General features: G+C 39.6%; 1 protein-coding gene across 1 annotated transcript; it reads right to left on the minus strand.

The window, feature by feature from the left end:
• Positions 1-2211: 2211 nt before the first annotated feature.
• On the minus strand, positions 2212-23540 carry Vnn1 (vanin 1). The gene is made up of 7 exons (XM_048354101.1): positions 23314-23540; positions 21716-21846; positions 12328-12520; positions 10874-11168; positions 10107-10465; positions 4626-4796; positions 2212-3135 (listed from the first exon to the last, which is right to left on the minus strand). Exons 1-7 carry the CDS (start codon positions 23524-23526, stop codon positions 2953-2955), a joined length of 1545 nt encoding a protein of 514 aa, XP_048210058.1. The 5' UTR covers positions 23527-23540; the 3' UTR covers positions 2212-2952.

A 23540-nucleotide genomic window follows, 5' to 3' on the forward strand; every position in this document is an offset into this window, starting at 1 on the left:
ACATCAAAGAGAAAAAAAAATCAAATCCTGCCAAACATTGACATGAGGGGGTCGATCAGATGCCACCAGATTCCTCTTTCCTGGGGCAGAAGAATGTCTTCATTGTGGCCTTCCCCTAAGGGAAATGTCTCTGGGACCCAACTCTAGGGGTGCCTGGGTCAAGGCCTGAGGTCTTAAATCTCACTGTGGCCCTCAAGAAATATGTTCACTAAAGAGTACAGGCAGTTAAACTCATGATGGCATTGTAGGGTAATAACATTTATATATAATTAGAACACAGATTTTATTTTTGCACTGTCTACATTAGCACGTGCTACCTAAAAGCATCACTGTTGGAGGCAAGATCCTTAGCTTATTGGTGAAGTTAATGTACCAGATGTTGTGGTTTCACACTGGTATTATCAGTACAAGGTGAGGCAGGAGGATCCCGAGTTTGAAGCCAGGCTGGGCCACAGAGCAAGACTCTATCTCAAAAAAAGTAAATAAAATAAACCAGCCTTTTTATTCTTTTCACATATAGAGAGATATTGTTAGAAAAATAAACTTTCTGTTTAAATAAAAATCAATTAAGTAAATAAATTGATATTCTTAAGACTCTTTTCCCTATCGGTCTTATTTCATGATTTAATGATCTAACTAAAAATGTGGCTATAGACCAAAGTAGGGATGATTGTGTTATCTAATTTAGTTACATAAAGCAATTATAGAAAGTTCTTTGGCACAGTATGTTTCAGATACAAGTATTAAGAGTACATTTTGAGACACTATACATGGGAAAAGATTATGGGAAGAATTTCATAGTTTAGAATTATATACCAAATATATAATTATATATAATTTCATATACTCACTGGTCTTACCAGTGAGCAGGGAGAGCCTCTAATGACCCCATCTCCTGACACTCTCTTCTTTGGGTGATTCTCTTCAACACTGTATTATTTATAATTAATGTCAATTTTATGATTAAAGTATAAAAGAATTTGGCTTCCATCCTAGACTTTCTCAATATCCGTCTGAGAGAAGTCCGCTAGCAGTTTGTAAAAGCTTTTCAATATCTTGCATGAGGCTGGGCTGTAGCTCAGTGGCAAAGCACTTGCCTAGCAAGTGCAACATCCTGGGTTCGATCCCCAGTACCAAAAAAAAAAAAGACAAAAAACAAAATATCTTGCATGAAAACCCCCGTGGGGAGGAACAGATGCCTGCAGACAACATCTAGCAAGGGATAGCCCTGTGCGTGAGCCTTGAAGCAAGGTCTCCAATCCTCAACCAGAGCCATAAACTGACTGTAACCCTGGTCACAGGTCAGTTGTGACTTCAGGGATATCCTGAACTAGGAAATCCAGATGAGCTGGTCCCAGATCCTGACTATCAGCTCTTCAAGATAAGAAATAGTTAAGGTTTTAAGATGATCAAACCAAGATAATTTCTTGGCCAGAATGGGAATTAAGATAGCTGGCCATATAGAACATTTTGAAATTTTGGAACTCTTAACATTTCAAGCCTGTGCTCCACACACCAGCATGTTTTCTGTTTTAAATTATGACCATTTTGAGGCTGCTGAAAAACATCTGTTCCCAAGTGCAGAAGGCAAGTTCTTATTTTCTATTAGGTCTTGGGAAAAAATTTTCATCAGTTAATGTCATTTAAAAGCATAAGATGACTGCTACTCAAATGTGTTTTGAATAATATAGCATATTCTAAGGAAAGCATCTGCTACAAAAATAAAAAGGTTGATTGCAAAATGATGTCCCACTGGCATGAACCACTACTTGTAAGTATCTGCACTCCTCTGCTGAAGGCTGAGTTTTATCTGACACAGGTATTAGTGATATGTGGAACTGTGGAGAAATCTTTAGACTTGAATGACTTTCTTTTTTTCCACTGAGTTTTATCCTGTGAAGAGATTCTACCATTACAGAAAAGAACATTTGGACTAGAGTAAATACATATTTTCAAAAGTGTAACTTTCTGGTTTGTTCATGCCAGAGGATAGACAATGATCTTGTAGTTTCACTGTCAGTGCCTCTGTCATCCTCCTCAGAGTGTCAGGTGGAATCTTGGGGGCTTGGGCGTAGCTGGATTTTCCTACTTGGTAAGCCACTTTGTCCCCAGTCTCAGTTTATAGTGGAAATGGTGGGAAGCACATTAAGAGGAAGAACAGGACATTGTGTGAATTTGCTGAGTAACCATAACTAAGCAGAACAAATGGGATGACTTTAACAACAGAAATGACTGATTTTCTCATAATTGTGGGGGTAAGAAGTTAACACCAACCTGTCTGATGTGGTTTCTCCTCACACATCTTTCTTTGGCTTTTAGATGGCCATTTCTTCTGTGTGATTGCATGGTCTTCTTTGTTTTGTGTCTTTCTATACTCTATTTTTGTAAGGACATCAGTCAGATGAAATGATCCATCCTAATGGCCTTCTGAATGGAATCTCCAAAATCAGACACACAACTATTGGGAGTTAGGACCTCAGTTTATGAGTTAGGCCTTACAAATCTGAGTGTATACTATTCAACCTATTCTAGCATTGAAAAGCATTGTCTAGGTAAATAACTAGCAGGAAACAAGGAAAACCATTGGAAATCTTAAGCAGAACTAGATAAGAAGTATGCTATAATACAAATGGCAATGGATTCTGAATTCTTCCAAGTATATTTTATGACTGCTTTCAATGTGCCTCTTCACTATCACTTTTATTTCTGAGTAAAACATATATGATATCCACTTGATATAACCAGCTCAGTTCCAAGAAAAACCTATGTTTATGGTTTTTGAAACTTTGTCTTAGGCAATACTATATTAGGCTTATGTTGTCTACTATGTGAGTGGGTTAAAGAGAAATGTACAGTTGTTTTTCAGTATGCCAGATACATAAGCAAAAGCTCAGACCAAGCTTTCCTCATCTGTCATTTTTAATTATCCTAAATAAAAAAAATGTAAATGTTCTACCAACATAATAAGTATACCATAGGTGTCACAACCATTAGCATTATGCTCATTGCCCGTGCTGTGAGGTCTGAGGCAGCATTTGGTGCCTCGTCCTTCTCATACACCCTCCCAAACAGAGAGACTGACAACACAGGTCCAGATGTCGCCTTCACACTGAGCAAACGTCCATCACTTGACACCTAATTAAAACAGAAAAATAGACAATGGCTACCTTTAAGTTATTCATACCCACAACATAGTTTTAATGTTTAGTGTAACCGGTTGAAGAAATAAGAAAGTTGGGTGCTGAAGGTTCAGGCCTGAGCTACTCAGGGGGCTGAGATCTAAGGATCACCGTTCAAAGGCAGCCCAGGCAGGAAAGTCTGTGAAACTCTTATCTCCAATAGAATACTTAGAAAAAGCCAGAAGTAGCACTGTGGCTCAAGTAGTAGAACACTAGTCTTGAGCACAAAGAGCCACAGAGACAGCAACCAAGCCCTGAGTTCTAAAAACAAAAAACTAAAAGAACCAGTTAAAAAAACAACAACATAATACTAGCCAAATTTTTGTTCTATTAGGTATATTTAAGGGCTGAGGATGTGGCTCAGGTGTGTAGAATTCTTGCCTAGCATACCCAAAGCAAAGTTTGATAACTGGCATCACAAAAAGAAGAAAAAAAATAAAATAAAAAGCAATTTTAGAAATATTTAAAGCATTGCAGAACATAGTAAAAACAGAAGTAGCTCTAGTTCATTCATTATCAAAATGGCTATAATAAATATAGTTCATTTATTGGAAGAAACATCCCAGGGATTCATAGACTTGAAGCAGTGGATCTGATAGTAGTATATAAGAGAGAAATCTAGTACTTTCAGACTCCTCCAAATTGTTAGGTATATTAGTTTTTTAATAAACCAGATGACTCTAATGAGGAAGGAATAATATCTTACCAACTAAAAGGGCATAGCCATTTTTCTAAGAATATTTCAATGGCTTTTCTGAAGACTTCATTTTAGAGTAGTTAGTGTTTCATAAATTAATTATTTTTTAAGATTCCCTGTATTAAGGTTATCAGAAATTGCTGGTGGAGACTCCTCCTAATGATCACAAATGACTGATCAAGATCCACACTGTGTCAATCACTCTCCTGCCCCTCTCCCCCACCCCATCACCTCATTCTCAGTTTTCCTCCCTCACTCCAGCAGCTGAATCAAGGTAAGGCAGGGCAGAACCTACAGGGAAAGCCAGCTGAAGAATGTGGCTGGGAAGAGCACACATGAGACAAGCAATTATTTCTGGGCTTCCTTATGAACATGAACCACTATTGAATTCTTCAACTTTGCTTTCAGTCCTTATTCCTATAATTATACTAGGCCTTGACCCACAAGAGGATTCCTCTCAACTGGGACAATTACTGCCTTGTTCTCTTTCAATGTTCTTCCTACTCAGCCTAGACTACTCATAACCTCTCAAATAAGATTTATTTCTTTATTCTTAAGGATACACGGACACTGACTCTTTTATTAAGAACTTCTAGGCAAGAAACTCAGTATGTTCAGTGCCTTTCCTAATCCCCAAAGATAATCTTTCCCTTTCCCAGTGGAAATATTTATGATTTGGGCAGCTCTTGAAAGAACCAACATTTCCTTTTACATGCAATTAACTGGAGCAATTAAGCAAAGACTGTTACCTTAAATTCTCCAGGTGCAAGCCAAACTTCACTCAACAACACCTCAGGAAAGACGTATTGGGTTCCAAAAGTGCCACTGAGGGAGAACATTTCAAACCAAGTAGACGCTTTGTCAACTGAAGCACCGCAAGTATGTCGGTCAGTGGTTTTACACTTTAACATAGTGCAAACCTAGTGAAGCAATAGAATCAAGAAGTTCAGAGAAAGTCACCATGTACCTGTAATTCATCTGAGGTCATTGTTTCATAATTATACATCTATCAAAACATATTGCATTGGGTGCAATTTTGTTAATTAATATAGACCTACCCTATGACCCAGCCATACCACTCCTAGGCATCTATCCTAAACAGCAAAACCCAAGATATCAAAAGGACATTTGTACTTCCATGTTTATCGCAGCACAATTCACAATAGCCAAAATTTGGAAACAACCCAGATGCCCCTCCACAGATGAATGGATCCAAAAAATATGGTACTTATACACAATGGAATACTACATAGCGATTAGGAATGATTAGGAATGAAATATTGTTATTCGCAGGGAAATGGTCAGAACTCGAACAAATAATGTTGAGTGAGACAAGCCTAGAACACAGAAAACAAAGGGGCATGATCTCCCTGATATATGACTGTTAACAAAGGGAGATGGAGAGACAGTAGAGACCAAGTCTGTGAACACTGTATATGTGCTTGATACATTGTATATTGCATATGGGTCTACCTGACCTAGACAAGGGATGGGAAAACAGGTTGTAAGATATCACAAGAAATGTACACACTGCCCTACTATGTAACTGCACCCTCTTTGCACAGCACCTTGTAAAAAAATTTTATGTTCAATTAATAATAAAAAAAATTAAAAAAAAAACATATTGCATTGGGTGCAATTTTGTTAATTAACCCTAATAAAGATGTAGATAATTTTTTCAAAAAAATGTCTAGGCCCATTTAGTCAGTAAAATATTGTTACTCTAACTCATTAGAGTTATCTGCTTTTTTGATGAATAACTAATGTTGTTGGCAATAAAGATAAAGAGCTCAGACTGTAGTTCTTCCGGAATCTGTTAGAATAAATTATCAATGTAGACAGTTGGATATTTAGCCTGTAAACATGAACAATAATTTTGTTCTCAAGTTAGTAATGTTTCTGATAACCAAGAGTGTCCCAAGATATTTAAGCTAATTTATTTACTAGAGTAATCTTTATAGCTTATCGTATAAACAAGCAAGAAATAAAACTTTATAATTACAATGAACCCTCAACCTGAACTTGAAATGTCATATTTTTTCTTTTATATCTGAGCAGAGGCTGAGAGGTCAATTAAATTTGCTTTCATTATGCTTATTTTTATTATCAATAGTAATGTTAGTACTTCAATATTTACTAAGAACATCTTAGGTGTCAACTACAATGCTTAATACTTTACATTTATTTATTGAATCAAAAATCCTATAAAGAGCCAGGCATCAGGGGCTCATGCCTGTAATCCTAGCTACTCAGGAGGCTGAGATCTGAGGATCACAATTCAAGGCCAGCTTGGGCAAAAAAGTCAGTGAGAGTCTTGTCTCCAATTAACCACCAGAAAACTGGAAGTGGCACTGTAGTGCTAGCCTTGAGCTGAAGAGCTCAGGGACAGTCCTAGGCCCAGAGTTCAAGCCCCACGAGTGACCCCCCCCCCAAAAAAAAATCCTATAAAGAAAGGATCAAAGGTAGAAGGTGAAGATGGATTCTAGAAAGTGGCAGACAAATGCAAAGCAAGCAGGCATCACTATTATCATCCTTTCTCCATGACTCTATCAGCCCTCCAGCAATATACTCTAATTTTACATGATACTCTTTCCTTCACAGCATTTATTACAGATAAAATTGAATAGCAGAGTTCTTTATTTTCTGTTCAATGTCTACCTCTCCTAGACTTATGTTCCATGAAAGTAATGCCTATCTCTTTTGTACTCCTCTTAATATCTTTAGCCTTCAACACATGTCTGACTATAGCAAGAATAGTGTAAATATTTAGTAGATAACAATAAATTCACATGAATAATAAGGATCACTTCTGAATTAAGGAAGTTCAAGTCTTGACCAAAGGCCATATAGATACTGTATGGTGACATAGAGACCCACTCAGAATTGTCTGACTTTAGTTAAATCCTTGAATTTCATTTCCAGTTTTTGAGTGTGTTGTTTCTAATTCCTTACAATTCTGTAGAGTCTCAAAGTCCCAAAGCTGAAGATATGGAAGATTCTTGCTCCAGTGGGGGAAAACAGAAAAGCCATAGCACACAGAGAATTAAAAGTTTAGAAAACACTTCTTTTGTTAATCTACTCCTTTATGTATTTATTTCCTCAATAATCTAAAAAAAATTTAGGCTGCTGCCTCTGCCACTCTTCTGCTCCCAATCCTTTCTTCCTTTAAAGATTTTCTTCAAGTTGTTTGATCTACTCTTTCACCTCTTTCCTATCTCCGACAAAAGAGCTCTCCTGACCATGCAGCTCCATCTAGTCTTGGTCTTGTTTTTCATTGCTCCATCTCAGACAAGGTTTGTGCAGAGGAATAGTGATGTGCTCACCTTCTAACTAGCCTCACTTTTCTTAATCTGTCTTTCACTCTATCATTACGATCCCACATATTCTACCATAATACATTTGTTATAATAATACTAACAATGCTGCATGTGAAGCACAAATGTGCTCCCATAATTTTCTCAAACAGTCTGTATTTCCTTGGTAACCAAAATAGTTCTCTTTAAAAACTCTCTTCTATTTCACAATTGAATCTTCATGGCCCAATTCTTCTGTCCATTTCCCACCCCAAGCCCTGGAACTCTGGAAGTCTCTAATTTGGTTTATACTTTCTTTATTGTCTACATGGTCTCTTTTGCCATGCCATTCACTCCTACAGGTTTAATTGATACCTGTGCTTTGCTAGTTCTTTATTATTTTTGTTGTTGTTGTTGTTGTTGCCAGTCCTGGGACTTGGTCTCAGGGCCTGAGCACTGTCCCTGGCTTCTTTTGCTCAAGGCTAGTAGCACTCTGCCACTTAAGCCACAGCACCACTTCTGGCCTTTTCTATATATGTGGTGTTAAGGAATTGAACCCAGGGCTTCATGTATATGAGGCAAGCACTCTTGCCTGTAGGCAATATTCCCAGCACGCTTTGCTAGTTCTTAAGACAATATTTCTTAACCCAATTTCATTAAGCACTACAGCCATACATTCAACAATCTACTGAGTAAAACACTAATTGAATGGCCTATAGGCACTTTAAAGCCAGAAGATCTTACTCTGGACTTAGCCTATCCTCATTGAGACCTAGTCTACTTCTTTCACCCTGTTCTCTCAAAGACACCTTACACACCATCCACTCTTGCTAGAAACCTGGCATATTCTAGGCCCTTGATTATGCTTCCATATCAAAATCACTGAGTTCAGTTTTCTGAATATTTTTATTCTATGCCTGATTTATTCCCACTAACAGAATCTTGAACCAAGCCTTAATAAAACTATTTTAATAATCTATCTCCTTTTTTATCCTTAGCTTCATCATACAGAATGGAGTAACATAACCTATCCACAAAACAGATCTGACCACATTTATTTTGAGGCGTGAATGTCAGGTAATATCCTACAAGGGACAATGCTGCTTCCAGAGGTGTTTCCACTAACACTTCCTCCTCAAGTTATGCCTAAGAAACATACGATGGTGTGCTCTTCCCAGGATATTCTGTTCTACACGTCCACATATTTCATTGTTTATTTTCCCTACTAGATCTAGAATCCCTCCCTACTCTTCTTCATTTACTTCAACTCTAGAAATGTTCCAGGTTTCTCTAAATTAGACTGAGGTCAGGTCCTCATTACTCTTCCAGCAAAATGATCATTCTATACAGATATATATAGAGAGATATATAGAGCTACAGATATGGATATATTCATGTATACACATGTATACCAGGGTATACTGAAATTATCTACTAAAAAGGTATCTCTCCTCAACTGGGCACTAAACTTCTCAAGTGAAGAGGCTACACTTCATGCCTTCATATCATTAGCACTCAATATGTACAAGGCATAGAGTTGGTACTCAATAAATGTGAATAGGAGCAAGCATCAATAGAGTGATTATCATAGATAAACAAGATGTTATGCAGTAGGCATAGTTGGCATAGTTCTTGCATTCAGGGGATACTCAGTATCAAACAAGTAGGTAAATAGCATCACAGGATGTGACTTTGATGAATTAAGCTTAAGATGGTCAGTGGTTCCATGAATGAGGTCCCTGGTTGAGTGGGGGAGATGGCAAAGACACTGTAGATATGATTTGATTCTTGGTAAAGATAACTGCAAATCATTATGGAAAACAGGATCATGTCATCATGGATAAAGAAATAAACCATGCAGAGAGCCAGAGGGTCTGTTGATGCTCTCCAGTTGGAGGTAAGAAAATTTCTTCATGTTGCAGAAGCCCAGAGCATCTGTGAGAAGAGGATAGAAAGTAGGAAATGACCATTCATCAAGACTGAGTCTTTTATGTTAATTCCTCATTTATCAGTGAGGAATTTTAAGCCAGAGAGTAATATGACCAGAAATGGCTTTTTTGATGTTGTTTTCAAAATTGTAATGTAAACAATAGAGTGGATTGAGCTGAGGTTGTCAACAAGACAAACCTGTGAAGAAGGAATTGCAATGAGATGAGAGACAGGATGGGAGCCAGACAAAAGAGAAGTGCTGCAGTGTGTCATCAGATTGTAATCGCTTCTTCTTCATGTTGTGGGCTGTGATATATCTAAATCTGTAGCAATGCACCATTCTATTGAACAATCTCACAGGTCAGCTCCCTCTGTCTGGTACATACTCTCTATTAAGCAACATAGGTATATATTATATGAAGATCGAGCTCTTTATAAAGTAAGATAGGCATTATATGGAACATATCAGGAAAATCTCTAATTTGGTCCACATAGGATATATATCATAAATATTTCATTATCTATTTCAGGTATTGTAATGTAAAAAAAAAAAACCTCTTTTGAGACAGGGTCTCATCTTGTAGTCTGGGATGAGCTTGAACTCACAGTTCAATTCAATTGCCTTTGCTCCCAAAGTGTTGAAATTACAGGTATGTGCCACCATGTCGGGCTTAATTTGTATCATTTTTTAATGCTGACCTAGGGCTTGAACTCACAGCGTAATCACTGTCACAGAGCTGTTTTGCACAAGGCTAGCACTCTTCCATTTGAGCCACAGCTCCACTTCCATTTGAATAACTTCAATGTGAGGACCATACAAATATTCTGACTTCCTTTCCAACCACCTTAAGATATGCAAGATCTCAAGTATTATCAAATAAAACTACAACTTTCTCTGCTAAATTTAAACTTCAAATAAACAAATAAAAGCATTCCCTGTGCATCTGCCATTCAAATTTACCTCTGTGTCTGTATTTTCTCTAGTAACAGTTCTGACATCAAACGTACCTGTAGATAATAACGCCCTTCAACTGTGTGCAATCCATCAAATGCCCCTAGAGCATAAATTTCATCGGATCTCTTCTCAGACATCTGGTAGTGTAGATGACAGCAGAGATCTTTCTGGCAAACAGTATAATTTCCTGTGATTCCTGTGAGCTCCACAAAGGTGTACTCATCATAAAAGACACTGCCCTTAAATTCTTGGTTTCCAGTTGAGAGTGCTCCTATGCTGCTGGCATAAGAATTCCAGTTCACCTCGGGGAGGTAAGGGTTGGAATCCAGCTGAGAGAGGAGAAGCATTCCCTCATCTGTCTTCCTATCATAATGAAATGCTCTTGGAGAATCAGGTGCATAGATGCCACTTCCTGGAGATGCCATTCAGTTAGAAATTCCATTCCGTTCATAGCAAGAAAGTGAAAAGAAATTTTGCAGTTTTTATCGTCATTTTGAAATTCATATGATTTTACTCCATCTGCTCTACACATTTCATTAATGTCAGGAAAGTATGTTGATAAGAGGACAGAACAATGAAAGACACTCTAACAAAGTATGCTAAGAAGTCAAGAAGAAAGATTTTCATGTGAATAGTAGTGATTTCCTCTTAAAAAGAATGTTTATTCAAGTTAAATAAAATGAACTAAATCTATAAACCAATTTAGATGAAGATTGATGTTCAGAAATTAAGAGTTGGAAAAACATTGAATTAAGGGGGTCCATGTTAGGGTTTGTTAAAATTATTTCCTTTTAACTAAGTCCTAAAGATGATACGTTACCTGTCATTCTCTTCTGAGGTCTATGTAAATTGGATGCAAGTAAATTGACCCCCATGCCCATAGCCCAAGCTGAGTGGAATCCAATGGCTGCCAAGTGTGGTAGAACATCCATCCAAGCCGTTGGGAAGAGGATGGTGTCCACGTGGAAACCTTTCACCAGGACAATGGCAGGGTCGTAGAAGAGGATATCAAAGCATGTAAAAATGCCAAACTTGCCAAAAGGGGTGTTGAAAGTCACCATCTCAGGCTCTTTGGGTGCATTGAAGTAAAGCGATTCACTCATGAAAAGATGTTGCTGTGATGAACCAAAGATAAAGAGAAATAATCACATACTCATTGATGTGCTCCTGTGGGAATGCTCACAACATCCTCTAAATAAAAAGTAGAGCTCACATTTATCTGACAGTGAGTATTCATCTCTGACCACTATCTTTCCAAAAAGAGAGCAGGGTTTTGGAGAATCAGAGCTCACTCCAGTGGAATGAAGTCTGCCAGTCCATCTTTTCCTTACACATATGCCTATGGATAGCTTTATGTATTAAGACCATCTTGAGTATCACAGGTTAAGGAATGAGACAGATTAACTATTTGCCAAAATCACTTAGACACTCCCTTTGGGCAACGAACTTTATATGTTCCTTTCTCCTCAAGGCCAAGCCCACCTGCTAACGAGGGTTTCATCCTACCTTTCACACATTGCCAGGGCAGGTCTTTGTTTTGTTTTTTGCACTTCTAAAAATCCTCTATTGCAATGAACATTTAAATGTACTGAACATTTGGCCATAGAAAAATATAAGATTTGCTTTAGAAAATTAAAAGTGTGTATGAAAACTCATTTAATAGAACAAACTCTAACCAGTGTTATAAATGTTAAAATTACATTATCTCCAGATACACACACACACACACACACACACACACACACACACACACAGAGAGAGATATAGATATACATAATTCATTTATAAAGATGTCTGGAAGAAAACAGGTTTAAAAGTTGATCATGGCAGTTACTTGAGTGACAGAAAAAAATTAAAATATTCTTCCTTAGACTTCTGTATTTTTTAATGTTCTGTGCTGCATATAATTAAGGCATTCATATTTTGTGTTTATTGTTACTGACTCTATAGCAGATTTATAGTCTGTTCATAAACTTGCATAGAACATTCCTCTTAGCCACATGGAGTTTCATTCTGCATGAAAACAGGGCAGAGTTTTACATTGAAAAGGCACTGCATTTTAAGCAGGTCGCTGTAGGTGACACCAACTATGACACACGCCTTTGTTCTTAAATGCACAGCAAACTCCTGCAATCTCATTCCAGGGGCTTGTCACACTTAATACTATTATGTTTGTCTTTAGTTCTTAAAACATGCTTATTACTGCAATAACTTTCCCTCTTGCCCAGTTTAAGTCGCTAAGTATCCAACAACTTACTTCAAAATTAATTTTACCTTGTGATATCGGGCCACCAGTTTCCCCTGAGAATCGAACACCACATTAGTATTGTATTGGTAACGACCATCAGGGGGACATCGAGGGTCACTGGCATTGCATGACTTCTTGTCTCCTATATTTGCTACCACATAGATAGAGTTGTTCTTGGCCAGACAGCTGAGTCTTTTTTGTATCTGCGTATCAGGGAACCTGGTTAGATGTTCATTGGAAAAGAAAGACAGTTTTTTTTAATTCTTATTTTCTAATAAGTCAAGCTTAGCTTGCAATGAAATATAGAGTAATGATTGCGTGAATCTATCATTTGTTAAACACAAAAATAAATTCTAAACAATAGTAGGTAGAGAGTAGGAATAAGAAGAGAGGCCACAGGAAACACATGCTGAAGGAAATACAGGAAGCTATTCCTGTATTCCTGCATATGGTGATCTTTAATCACGGACTCAAAATGTACTCATATTTGAATGCCCACAACATTCTCTAAATATTATGGGGCAGTAAGTTGCATATCCTGCTCACTGACCCCCAGACCTGTCCAGAGGGGGGAGGGGAAGAGAGAGAGAGAGAGAGAGAGAGAGAGAGAGAGAGAGAGAGAGAGAGAGAGAGAGAGAGAGAGAGAGATTGACAGATATTCTAAATGGATGTAGCAAACTTACAACTAGGAAGACCTTGAATAGATGGCAGAATAGAATAGAAAGCTCTGAGGATCTAGCTCCCCTCTCCCACTCTCCTAGACAACAATTACTCTGAAAGTATCTGTCTGATATAATTACTTTAAAATTCTGTAGTTCCCTGAAAGGCTGGAGACTTCCAGGGGAAGCCTCTTCAGTGGTTTAAACTTAGCATCAGGTGTGGGAGAATTAATTTCTCTGACCAAAAGGAAGACTTAGCCTCGGCACAGCCACTTCAATGCCACGTCAGCATACTGACAGGCTCCTGGGAACATATTCCCAGTTAGAAGTTTCTTTGTGTCTGTGGGCCAAAGGATGCCGCCTTGTGTCAGGAGAATCTCCCCTTCCCCCATACAAAGTCTCCCTGAGGAGACTGGTTTGCACAGCTTCCTTTAGTGATAGTTACTCATTTTAGATAAGATAGCTTCTTCTTAGCCAATAGCAAATTCCCTTCTCAATAATCAGGATAGAGGAGGAGAAAGATGGCGCCGAGACAATAGGGAGGCACCCCGACTCGCACCAACTGAATAGCGAGCTGGGAACTCCAACACCCAACACTCCACCAAGAACCCAGCAAAACCAGCATCCAGAAGCAGTGGAGAAACGCAGGAAAACAAAAAGGAGCAAAAAAGAAGAACCGAAAACCTACACGGAGCCGGAGATTAATCGGGGCACCCTCCCCCCACCAGCCGGCCCTGGCCCAAACAGGGTCAGGCTGGGAAAGGGAAACCCGGCGATCGGCAGACAGGTTGCCAGGAGCGCAGAATCCATATAGCGGGAGACCCCACGGACACAAAGCAGGGTGCGGACCAAGACACACCCAGCAGCGACGAGAAGTTCGGGTCCACACCGGATTCGGACAAGGGAACCCAGCGCGGCAGAAAGAGGGAACGGGGGAGCCACCACGACACTTCGCCAACCCCTGAAGGGCCAACGGCGGTGCGGGACACGCACACAAAGCAGCAAAAGTGAGTCCCCCATAATCCCTTCCCCCAACGGGAGACCCAAGCCCGACAAAGACGATATATCTCCCTCCCTCCCCCTCCCCACTCCCGTGGGAACAAAGATTCCCCAAATCAGGCGGGAAGCTCCCAGCAGGCACTGGGAAGCCAGTCTAGCAGGGGAAGGGCGGAACAGCCCCAAGCCCCCAAAGGTTCCTGAACTGGCAGAACCGGCCCCGTCCCCTTCCCAACAGGGGCCAGGGACGGCCGGCAGGGCAAGCCCCACCCGAGGCGCCTAGACCTTGCGGACTCTTACAACTAAAATCACAGGCGCTGGTGGGCAATACCAGCCCAGCAGGGTCACCTGAGCCTGATCTCGTTCCCCCTCCTCGAAGCGGAGGCGAGGTCTGAGGGTGCCAAGCCACACCCGGACAGTCGATCCCACTGGGCCCCACACATACTGCTTCCCCCCCCCAACGGACTCGCGGGAGGGCGCAAGCACAACCCAACAACCCAGGGCTCGCTCTGGGAGGCAGACCCCACTTAAGTGCCTGTTGTAGGGGACTCACAGTGCACAGGAGGGCGGGGCCCCGGCGAAAGCGCCCGCTCTGATAGGCGTGCCCTGCACTGGTGGGCGGGGCCACAGCGACAGCACCTGCTGACGCAGACACGCCTACACAGAAGGGAGGGAAGAACTACACAGACTTCCAGATGCGCAAATCACAAAGAAACATAACTCAGTTCATCAAAGGACAAGCCAACTCGCCAGCTCCAAAAAGCAGCACGACTGGAGAGGAGATGGAGAATAAAAAAGCAAATGAGGACATGTTAACAGGAATGATCGAAACCGTCAGAAATGAAATCAGAAAACAATTCCAGGAGTTTAGAGCGGAAATCTGGAAGGACACCCAGGAAGCCAAGAAAGAAATGGAAGCAAAACTGGATACAATGCAAGCCTCGTTTAAAGAAATGGAAGCAAAAATGGATATAATGCAAGCCGCCTTTAAAGAAAATCTCCACACCCTGAGAATTGAAATGCATGAAAAAATAGATTTAAAATACAACTCTTTAAAGGAAGAAATTTCCACGATCAGAGCTGATATGACAACCATGAATAGCTCTCTGACATCCATAAACTCCGCAATTGAAACCATAACACAAAGAGTGGACCATATGGAATCCAGAATCTCTCGCCTGGACGATGAAGCAGCTGACAACAACCAGAAAATGACCACACTCCAAGAAAAGGTGAAGCTTCAGGGAAGATTACTCCAGGAACTAATGGACAAAGACAAGAGATATAATCTGCGTATAATTGGAATAGAAGAAGGAGCCGAATATCAGAGCAGAGGGCTTAATCATGTTCTCAATAAAGTTATTGCAGAAAACTTCCCCAATCTCACAGGGGACCCCATCCAGGTAACCGAAGCCTATAGGACACCTGGCAGGCCAGACCCCAGGAAAACCACCCCAAGGCACATAATATTCAAGACTACAGACCTCAAGATTAAAGAGCAAATTCTGAATTCAGCCAAAGCGAAGAAGGAAACTTTTTTCAATGGGAAGAGGATTCGAATAACATCCGACTTATCCACACAAACTTACCAAGCTCGAAGTGAGTGGAAGAACACCATCCAAGTACTTCAGAATAACAATTTACAACCTCGGATCAAATATCCAGCGAAACTGGAGTTCACATTCGAAGGGAGAACCAGATCTTTCCACACCAAAGAGGAGCTAAAGGAGTATGTGAATAAAAAACCAGCCCTACAGCGAATATTAAGAGGGGAAGCCCACCCAACAGAGATCGTAAAAGACACACAGACAGATTCAGAAAGAAACTTCAATAGCCAAAGTCCAGCAGAAACACAAGCTCACTAAAGACAAGAAGAAAAAAAAAAAAACAACAGGAAAAAACAGCCCAACAAGAAAATGGAAGGAGAAAAAACACCCTTATCCTTGATCTCTTTAAATATAAATGGCTTAAACTCCCCGATCAAGAGGAGCAGACTGGCAGAATGGATCCGCAAGCAAAAAGTTGACATCTGTTGTCTACAAGAGACCCACCTTACAGCAAGGGACAAAAACAGGCTTCGAATGAAAGGATGGAGCAAGATCTACCAAGCAAATGCACCCACCAAAACGGCAGGTGTAGCCATCCTGATCTCAGACAAGCTGGATTTCTCTTTAAAGTCCACTCAAAAAGACAAAGAAGGACACTACATATTGATACAAGGAAAAATCCAGAATCAAGACATCACGGTGATAAATGTATACTCACCGAACAAAAGAGGCCCGACATATGTCAAGCAAATTCTCACAGAATTACAGAGCAAGATAGATGCAAACACAATCATAGTGGGTGACTTTAATACTCCTCTCTCTCCAAGAGACAGATCCAACACCCAGAGGATTAGTAAGGGAGCTGAGGACCTAAATAACACCATTGCCCAAATGGATCTAACAGACCTATATAGAACCTTCCACCCTACAGAGACCCAATACACCTTCTTTTCAGCAGCCCATGGATCATATTCCAAAATAGACCACGTCATAGCCCACACAAAGAACCTCAGCAAATACAAAAGAATTGACATCATCCCATGTATTATATCTGATCACAGTGGATTAAAGGTAACCCTCAACAACAAAGGATACCACAGAGCCTATACACACTCTTGGAGGCTAAACCCCACGCTGCTATCCAACACTTGGGCCACAGATCAAATTAAAGATGAAATCAACGAATTCATAAGCCACAATGACAAAGAAAACACATCACAAAGAAACCTATGGGACACAGCTAAGGCAGTACTGAGGGGCAAGATCATTGCACTCAGTACCCACATTAAAAGAATGGAAGCAGAGCAGGTGAATACCCTCACGATGAAACTAAAACAACTGGAGAAACAAGAAATGACAGAATCTAAAACGACTAGGAGGGGAGAGATTACAAAGATTAAAGAAGAGATAAATCTGATTGAAAATAGAAAGACCATTCAACAAATAAATAAGACTAAAAGCTGGTTCTTTGAGAAAATAAACAAAATTGACAGACCCCTTGCAAGACTCACAAAAAAAAGAAGAGAAGAGACTCATATACGTAAAATCAGGGACTCCACAGGAAAAATTACAACAAATACACACGATATTCAAACAATCATAAGGAGCTATTTCCAAAACCTCTACTCAACAAAAAACAATAATTTTACAGAAATGGATCAATTCTTAGAGAAGTACAAACTGCCCAAACTGAACCAAGAAGAAATAAATCAACTAAATAAACCAATAACTTACGGTGAGATACAGGAGGTAATCAAGAACCTCCCTACTAAGAAAAGCCCAGGCCCAGATGGATTCACCAATGAATTCTACAAAACCTTTAGTGAGGAGCTAATTCCAATACTCCTCAAACTCTTCCGCGAAATAGAAACGGAGGGAAAAATCCCGAACTCATTCTACGAAGCTAATATCATACTCATCCCCAAACCAGGCAAAGATCCAACAAAAAAAGAGAACTACAGACCAATATCACTAATGAACACAGATGCAAAGCTCCTCAATAAAATATTAGCTAACAGGATCCAGAAAGTGATCAAGAATATCATACATCATGACCAAGTAGGCTTCATCCCTCAGTCACAAGGATGGTTCAACATCCGTAAATCAATCAATGTAATTCACCACATAAACAGAACTAAAATCAAGAATCACATTGTTATCTCAGTCGATGCCCAAAAAGCCTTTGACAAAATACAACATCCATACCTATTAAAAGCTTTGGAGAGAACAGGAATAGATGGAACATTCCTCAAAACAATAAAAGCCATATACAACAGACCAACTGCTAATATCATATTAAATGGAGAGAAACTTAAATCATTCCCCCTAAACACAGGAACAAGACAAGGATGCCCACTCTCCCCACTTCTGTTCAACATAGTACTGGAATCCCTAGCCATAGCAATAAGGCAAGAGGAGGACATCAAAGGGATCCACATCGGCAAGGAAGAAATCAAGTTATCCCTATTCGCAGACGACATGAGCTTATATCTCAAGGACCCAAAAAACTCAGTACCCAAACTCCTACATCTAATAAACCAATTTGGCAAAGTAGCAGGATACAAAATCAATCCACAAAAGTCAGCAGCTTTTCTGTACACCAGCAATAGACAAACAGAAAAGGAAATTATGGAAACGATTCCATTTACAGTAGCCAAAAAAAGAATAAAGTACCTAGGGATCAACTTAACCAAGGACGTGACGGACCTATTCAATGAAAACTACAAAAATCTAATAAGGGAAATCAAAGAAGACACAAGGAGATGGAAAGACCTCCCATGCTCATGGGTAGGCAGAATCAATATAGTGAAAATGGCCATACTGCCCAAATTGTTATACAAATTCAATGCAATACCTATCAAAATCCCAGCCACATTCTTCACTGAAATAGAGAAACCAATCCATAAGTTCATATGGAACAGCAAAAAACCTAGAATAGCCAAAGCAATTCTAGGCAAAAAACATAGTGCAGGAGGTATCACCATACCAGACTTCAAGCTCTACTACAAGGCCATCATAACAAAAACAGCATGGTATTGGTATAAAAACAGATCGGAAGACCAGTGGATTAGAATTGAAGACCCAGAAATAAAACCGCACTCTTACAGCCAACTGATATTCGACAAAGGAGCTAAAGACATACAATGGAATAAACATAGCCTCTTCAACTACTGGTGCTGGGAGAACTGGGCAGCCATATGCAGAAAACTCAAAGTAGACCCAAGCCTATCACCATGCACCAAGATCAACTCAAAATGGATCAAGGACCTCAACATCAGACCTGAATCCTTGAAACTACTGAAGGACAGAGTAGGAAAGACACTAGAACTTATAGGCACAGGAAGGAACTTCCTGAATAGAGTCCCAGGCGCACAACAAATAGGGGAAAGACTCAACAAATGGGACTACTACAAATTAAAAAGTTTCTGCACAGCTAAGGTCATAGCCACCAAAATAGAAAGACAGCCAACGATATGGGAAAGGATATTTACCAGCACAGCAACAGACAAAGGCCTGATATCTGTCATCTACAGAGAACTCAAAAAACTAAGCCCCTCCAAGCCCAATAAACCTATTAGGAAATGGGCAAAAGAGCTAAAGAGAGACTTCACAAGAGAAGATATAAAAATGGCAAAGAAACACATGAGGAAATGCTCAACATCCCTGCTAGTAAAGGAAATGCAAATAAAAACAACCCTGAGATACCACCTCACCCCAGTTAGAATGGCCTATACTCTGAACTCAGGAAACAACAAATGCTGGAGGGGCTGTGGGGAAAGAGGAACCCTTCTCCATTGTTGGTGGGAGTGCAAATTAGTACAGCCACTTTGGAGAACAGTATGGAGGTTTCTCAAAAAGCTCAATATAGACCTACCCTATGACCCAGCCATACCACTCCTAGGCATCTATCCTAAACAGCAAAACCCAAGATATCAAAAGAACATTTGTACTTCCATGTTTATCGCAGCACAATTCACAATAGCCAAAATTTGGAAACAACCCAGATGCCCCTCCACAGATGAATGGATCCAAAAAATATGGTACTTATACACAATGGAATACTACATAGCGATTAGGAATGGTGAAATATTGTTATTTGCAGGGAAATGGTCAGAACTCGAACAAATAATGTTGAGTGAGACAAGCCTAGAACACAGAAAACAAAGGGGCATGATCTCCCTGATATATGACTGTTAACAAAGGGAGATGGAGAGACAGTAGAGACCAAGTCTGTGAACACTGTATATGTGCTTGATACATTGTATACTGCATATGGGTCTACCTGACCTAGACAAGGGATGGGAAAACAGGTTGTAAGATATCACAAGAAATGTACACAATGCCCTACTATGTAACTGCACCCTCTTTGCACAGCACCTTGTAAAAAAAAAAATTTATGTTCAATTGATAATTAAAAAAAAAATAAATAAATAAAAAATAAAAAAAAATAAAAAAAAAAAAGAAGAAAAAAAAAAAAAAAAAAAAAAAAAAAAATAATCAGGATAGTTTCTTCCCATAGTAAACAGAGAAGTCTCCTCTAGGTGCATAGAGCCCTGGTCAAGGTCCGGAGCAAATAGTAGCTAGGTAGTAAATAGTTTGGCCCTAAATAAGTAAACTCTCTTCGAAGCAGTAAAATTTTGTAGTAGATAAACTTCTATGTTAGTGTCCTTCCTCCCAGAAATGGCATTCCTCAAATTCTTGTAGTTACAATGGATAATATGCTGTGTTAACCTTTGCCCTGAAAATTGTGAATTGATTTCTAATGATATATAAACCCTGGCCCTCCTGAAATAAAGTATGCATTGGTTCACTCGCCTTGCATCCCCCATATCCTGACTACGGTTGCAGTTCCCGGGTCCAACAATCAGGTAAAGTCATTTTAATTTCAGCTCTATGCTTAACCATAGCTACCCATCCATTGCTAGTATCCTTGCAGGAGATAGTTGTATGTGTTTCTGGAGCAGCTCTCACACAAGAAAGCTCCTGGTCCTACAAAGGAAAGAAACACATACTCTGCCCTCACTGATCACTGCTTCTAAGCAATGAAATGACAACGAAGTGAATAAATAAGAGATACTGAATTTTATCAAAAACAAAGTGCGTCTGTCTGCAATTGTAGTAGTTAGCCTGTGGAGTTTTGAGAGCCAGTTGCAAAGTAGAATTCCCCATGTGATTTTGGCCATGGCGCATTTAGAAAAAAGTATATTACCTGATGGGATTCTCTGCATGATACCGATGACCTTATGTTGAAATTAATCATGCTTTTCAATCACAGTTCATGTCCCTTTAGTCTAGAATTGATCCATAACACTTACACGGTTTTTGCAGCATTACCTTCTGGGTTAATAATCAGCTAAAGCTTGAAGGGTTTTGATATGTGAATCTCATCATCTATCTAACAAGTGAGAAAGAAATATCACTACTCCTGAACTGGTATCTACTTCCAACTACTTGGTTTGGGGTTGTTTTCTTTCTTATTTATTAATTTGTTTTCACTTTTTACATTTTGTTACATAGAATTGAGGCTTAAACATAGAGCCTCACAAATGCTAAATGCTACCTTTAAGCTCTACCTCCCAGGAGGTGGTAGAACTTTGAGAAGGTAGGAAAACACGGAGGCTTATGGAAGGAAGTTAGATCATTGAGGATATGACCTTGAAAAAGATTTTGGGTCTCTCTTTGCTTCACAATTACTTTCAGGTAACAGGTTTCATATATATATGTATATATGTATATATATATATATAATTGTGAAATTATTATTACTGTTTTTGTATGATGACTTGAGCTGCAGACCTCCTGAGTCATCCATCTGTGCTCCCTGACTGTTGTTAGCTGGTGTGGTATTTCTCCACCCAGATGGATTGGGAAACTACATACTTTGCAAAGAAATGCGGTTTTTACATAATGGGTTGTAAAAGGAATTTCTGAGATAAACGTTAAAGCTGGAATGGGTTACCAAGAGGTTATATATATATATATATATATATATATATATATATATAATTTTGCCTTGCATACTGTGGCACTATAGGCCTAAAACAAGAAAACCAAGTCACCATGGATCTTGGAAGCCATGAACAAAAATAAATCTTTCCTTACTGTGCTCCTTTACTAAAGTGATAGAAATATGACTATCATGGGATCCATGCAGTTGTCACCAGCAGGTAAACAAACTGATACTCAGAAGTTTTCACACTTTGGTTCTTTACCTGCTGGGATGATCACAGGGGATCCAGTTGACTTGAGGGTCTGGAATGTCCTCCAAATAGGGGTAAATGGTTGCCCTGCTGAAATTCATGCCATAAACACCGTCTTCTGGAGTCACAATGATGTGTGCACCCTGTTAAGAGATGTAGCCACTAAACATGTTTCAAATAGCTGAAGAGTTGGGATGGAGCCACAAGAGAAACTGAAGAATGACAAACATTTGAACTGTTTTAAGTCCTTTTTATTCTTATTCCTTCATCTTCTATATTGGTGTCATTTATTTTCTTTTCCCAATGTTCTAATCCTACTATCATGTATAAAATATGTAGGTACACATAACTATATAAATTTTTCATTACTTAGGAAACATTGTTTGCTGGACATTCAGAGTTCTGCCACCCTTCCTCGTTGTTAACTATAAACCTAGCTTTTTCTCCAAATCAACCCCTCTCTGAACTTTGCCCCCACTTTTCTGTAATTTCTTCTTCTGTTCCAAGATTCTCCTGCATGGTACCCTGTAAACATGATTGCTGCTCTTCAGAAGGAAAGTCACACACAGGTTACCTGAGCTATGCTAAGCCTAGAAGTCCTTCCACAGCTCACCTGGACACTTGTAGATTGCAAAGTCATCTTGAAAGTTCCTGTGCCCTTTGAGGAAATAGACTAAGAATGAAGGAGAGTATTGAAAATCCTGATAACCTCTCAAATGCAATGATAGATACATGTAATGTGGAGGTATAAATGACTTTCATCATAATTTATGTATCTTTGGTCTAGATTTGACCTATGTGTATCTTATTTAAACCATATCTGTCCAGATCACACACTTATACTGAATGCTTTGAGTAAACTTAATCTTCCATTTAACTCAAGCCCTTACAATGCATTAACATATATTTTTTTTTATCCTGTAATTAAAAATCAAGTATGTGGGGCTGGGAGATAGCCTAGTGGCAAGAGTGCCTGCCTCGGATACACGAGGCCCTAGGTTCGATTCCCCAGCACCACATATACAGAAAAACGGCCAGAAGCGGCGCTGTGGCTCAAGTGGCGGAGTGCTAGCCTTGAGCGGGAAGAAGCCAGGGACAGTGCTCAGGCCCTGAGTCCAAGGCCCAGGACTGGCCAAAAAAAAAAAAAAAAAAAAAATCAAGTATGTATACACACCGGTAAGTAAAACATAACTTCATTTAGTTAGTTTTCAAATTGTAATCATATCTGAAAATCTTTAAACCCTTAAGGGTACAAAGGCACACTGAGGCCATTAGTATTATACGAATAGTGCCTGGACTCTTCCCCATTTATCCTGTATCCTCTATTTGTAGTGGAAAAGAGGAGCAAAGATGCTGAATTTATAGCCAGTTCCTCAAGGTTCTGCTGTGTCTCGATGCTGCTTTTCAACTTTTCCCTTACTGACAGAGCAGTATTATAGTATCCTTGCTCTAATAAATCAGAGAGGAAAGAAAAGTTCTAATTGTAAAACAAAGTAACTTGACTATTCTAATACATATGTCATCCACACAAGTGTAAGTGAGCCCAACAATGGCCTTGTCCCCTAAGCCCCCTCCCTCACATATTATCTAGCACACAGGAGAGATGATACCTGTTTTGCTGCGTATGTGATTGCTCTTTCCAAAAGATCCAGATTCTGATTCATTAACACCAATGCCTCTTTGCGAGACACTGGTGTCATGGTGAAGTTAGGCAGTATTACGGCATGCTCATAAACAGCTGCGGTGAAAGTGTCCAGGGAGTTGGCTGTTAAGACACAGAAAACTGAAAATGCCACATAAGCCAGCAGCTGAGAAGTCACCATGCTGAAGTCCAAAG

Source organism: Perognathus longimembris, chromosome 9, assembly GCF_023159225.1.
Source record: "Perognathus longimembris pacificus isolate PPM17 chromosome 9, ASM2315922v1, whole genome shotgun sequence".
Lineage (NCBI taxonomy): Eukaryota > Metazoa > Chordata > Mammalia > Rodentia > Heteromyidae > Perognathus > Perognathus longimembris.

Bases quoted from the DNA above. Each gene is read 5' to 3' on its own strand.
- Vnn1 (XM_048354101.1), bottom strand. From the start codon at position 23,526: ATGGTGACTTCTCAGCTGCTGGCTTATGTGGCATTTTCAGTTTTCTGT. The intron at 12,521-21,715 runs GTAAAGAACCAA...ACATCTAACCAG, and splicing joins CCCTGTGATCATCCCAGCAG to GTTCCCTGATACGCAGATAC. The intron at 11,169-12,327 runs GTAAAATTAATT...GGTTCATCACAG, and splicing joins TGGTGGCCCGATATCACAAG to CAACATCTTTTCATGAGTGA.